The sequence below is a fragment of the Hipposideros armiger genome, unplaced genomic scaffold (genome assembly GCF_001890085.2).
Source record: "Hipposideros armiger isolate ML-2016 unplaced genomic scaffold, ASM189008v1 scaffold_230, whole genome shotgun sequence".
In the NCBI taxonomy this organism is placed as follows: domain Eukaryota; kingdom Metazoa; phylum Chordata; class Mammalia; order Chiroptera; family Hipposideridae; genus Hipposideros; species Hipposideros armiger.
The window spans coordinates 2,721,157-2,724,125 of record NW_017731580.1 but is presented as its reverse complement, the minus strand read 5'-3'; the positions used below and the strand labels follow the sequence as shown (position 1 = coordinate 2,724,125).

The window sequence follows — 2,969 nt, the reverse complement described above, 5'->3', positions numbered from 1 at the left end:
CATTAGCTGGAAAATTACCTAAACTCTCTGAGCCTCAGTTTGTTCTTCTGTAAGATGAAGATAATAATGCTTTCCTCCCAGAGTGACTGAGAAGAGACATTATGCTTGTCATTCAATATGTACTAAAAAATATGAAATTTTGACACTTCTTTGCTATCCAATACAATTACCTTATGATTTCCCAGGATGTACATTTGTGTTCAAATATTAAGATTTTGGAGGCAAATATCACTTTTTTTTCATATAGATATTATTTTCGTCTTCACAAAATCCATTTAATGTTCTTTAAAGACAGAATTCATATCTGTATTTCTCAGAAAAAAGTCATTTCTCATGAAAATGTTATTTTTTATTTCATCCTTTCATTGTTTAATTCTTAACTGAGCAAGAAAATAAGATGCTCCTATTTTAAATATGCTACTTTAGGAATTAAGCCCTCTAATATGTCAGTTTTCTATTCTCTAAGTAATTACCAATATTAATTTCTTTCTCCAACTAACAAACAATGTACACAAGCATACCTTTCCAATTTTTCAGAGAGATTGTCAGCAGAATCAGCTGAAGGGATTTGGTATATGTCCGACAACTCCAGGCGCTGTCTGTACCCTTTCTTCAAAATTGGTGTGGTCCAGCTAAAATAAAGAGAAGGACAGAGAGAAATATTAACTTGATTTGGTCTCCAATATAGACTTAGAATCTGATACCATTTCAAATATCCTGGCACACGGAGAAGGCTGGCTGCATAAATATGAGAATAACTTAAGTCAACATGTATTTACCAGGGATGCACATCTTACAGAACACATTTGTATCAAACACTAGAACCTCTGAACTGATGTGACTGTTGCTTTGTCAGAAAGGATCAAGAATGATGGTAGAATCCTTCCTAGAGGAAAAAACAAACTGCTAAACATTCTATATGAAAAACAATCTTCAATAATAAACCACCCCATAATAACTAGATACTAGCAATTTATAGCTTTTGATAACTGCTCAAGTTCAGTCTCTACCACTTCAAATATAAAATGATCTGTGAATGATAAGTAGACTCTCAGTCAGGACCATTCCACAATTGTGTTGCTGTAGCACATGATACTCAGCAAGGAGCTATGTGTTGAATGAACTGAATATATCTGGAGGATTATTAAGTAGTTTGAATCAATTTGCTGACTTAATTATCACATCTGAATCATTACATAAAAAAAACAAACATTTTTTATGCTTTGTCTCCTCACCTCACAGCACTTACGCACATCTGCCCTCTACACATCTAATATATAACAATTTATGATGGAAACTCATAAAGCTGGTATGATAAATAATTAGGCAGGATACCTGAGTTATTTTCAACTATTATGGAAGGCAGAATAATTTGTCACAAAGATAAGAAAATGTAAAAAGAAGGGAAAGGAATAGGAGGGAGCAGGAGGAGAAGGAGAATTATGAAACAAAAAACCACGTACAAAGAGAAATTTCTAAATGAAATTTGAGCAAATGAGACCTTGGGTAAAATTTCATTTATTGAAGAAAGGAATTGAACTTGAAAGTAGTGATTCCGAAACATATTTGCTTTCCCTTAGCATCTTTCTTTTCTTCAGAGGTGTCTAAATTTGGTGACATTCAGATTTTGGTAATGTATCAAAATGCATGTTAGCCACGAAAAATCAAAAGGGTCTCTGAGTAATTTCATCAAACATTTCTTCCTAAGATATCAATGAGTGACAACAGTTTAATATGGCCTTTATTTCCATTAACTTTTAATATTTTCATCCTAACAAAAGCCTTTAACAAAGGGTGATAATTAAGTTTTATCTTTATTGCCTAATCTGAGCCATTGGTAATTTTTCCTGGAGAATAAGAATGAAAATAGTTGGGAACAGTCTGAATACAGCAGTTAAAAAAGTACCATGATAATGCAGTATCTGCAAAGGACATTGTCTAAGAAAGTGATGTCACACCCACCTAGCACTATCCCCGTATCCAACATAAGCACTAGAAGTAAACTTGGAAATATAGGTGGTAGTTAGGCTGTGAAAAATTGGAGACAGCAATTTAAGATATAAACTCTATCCTGTTGGTTATAAGCCTTTGTAAACTTAAACTAAGCAAGTGTTTACTACAAAAAAAATAATTATGCATATATATATATATATATATATATATATATATATCCCTTTTCAAAGAGCTTTCACAAACATTAGCATACTGTGACTTTAATTTGAAAATCTTGTTGGGTAGGTAGAACAAAAAGGGAATATTGTCCTATTTTAAGGATAAAAAAAAGGAGGTTCAGAGATGCTAAACTTGTCTATCACTAAAGGCAAAAACTACAGATTTTTACCACATTCTTCTGCCTTCATTCCTTCCTTTACCTACTTAGGAAAATTAAGCATGGTGGGTTGTTCTAGAGAAACAGCTGGGAGGAGAGCCGACAAGCAGGAAGGACAAAAGCGGGCAGACTATAGGCAATGGTGTGGATGCTGGCAAATTTTAACCACCCCTTCTCCAGGAGAAACAAAAAGACAAAAAGTGACTTACGTCATGCAAATTTCTCTGCTGTAAATACTCCCATTATGACCAATTTCAAGCTACCAAATGTGAAGCCACTGAACACAAAGTTAGGAAGAGATACACAGTTGCATATCCTAATATAGAATGTTTACCACTGAGATGCAATGAACATAAATAACCTCGATAGCATAGGTAAGAGTAAGATGTAAAAGTAATTAGATAGTGATAACTTTCAACTTTTAATTACCTTTGTTTTAATATCATTTAATGGTAAGTTTAAATTATTTAATTTTGGACACCAGTTGTACTTAACAACCAACTTACAAATTTCTGAAAAATTTAACAATCAGCACAGCTGGAAAGGGCCAACTATAGCACATCATTGTTGCCAGATGGTTGAAAGACTTGGAACAGGGTAATGGCATTGAGGGCGGAAAGGAAGGAGCTATAGGAGATTT

At 33.6% G+C, this 2,969-nt stretch overlaps 1 protein-coding gene across 1 annotated transcript in view; it reads right to left on the bottom strand.

Annotated features, from left to right (window-relative positions):
- CFTR (CF transmembrane conductance regulator) overlaps nt 1-2,969 on the bottom strand; it is a 32,997-nt gene that overhangs the window by 3,204 nt on the left and 26,824 nt on the right. The window contains exon 2 of the mRNA XM_019654763.1: nt 522-632. Within this exon, the coding sequence (XP_019510308.1) occupies nt 522-632 (111 nt within the window). The remainder of the gene's footprint in view (nt 1-521; nt 633-2,969) is intronic.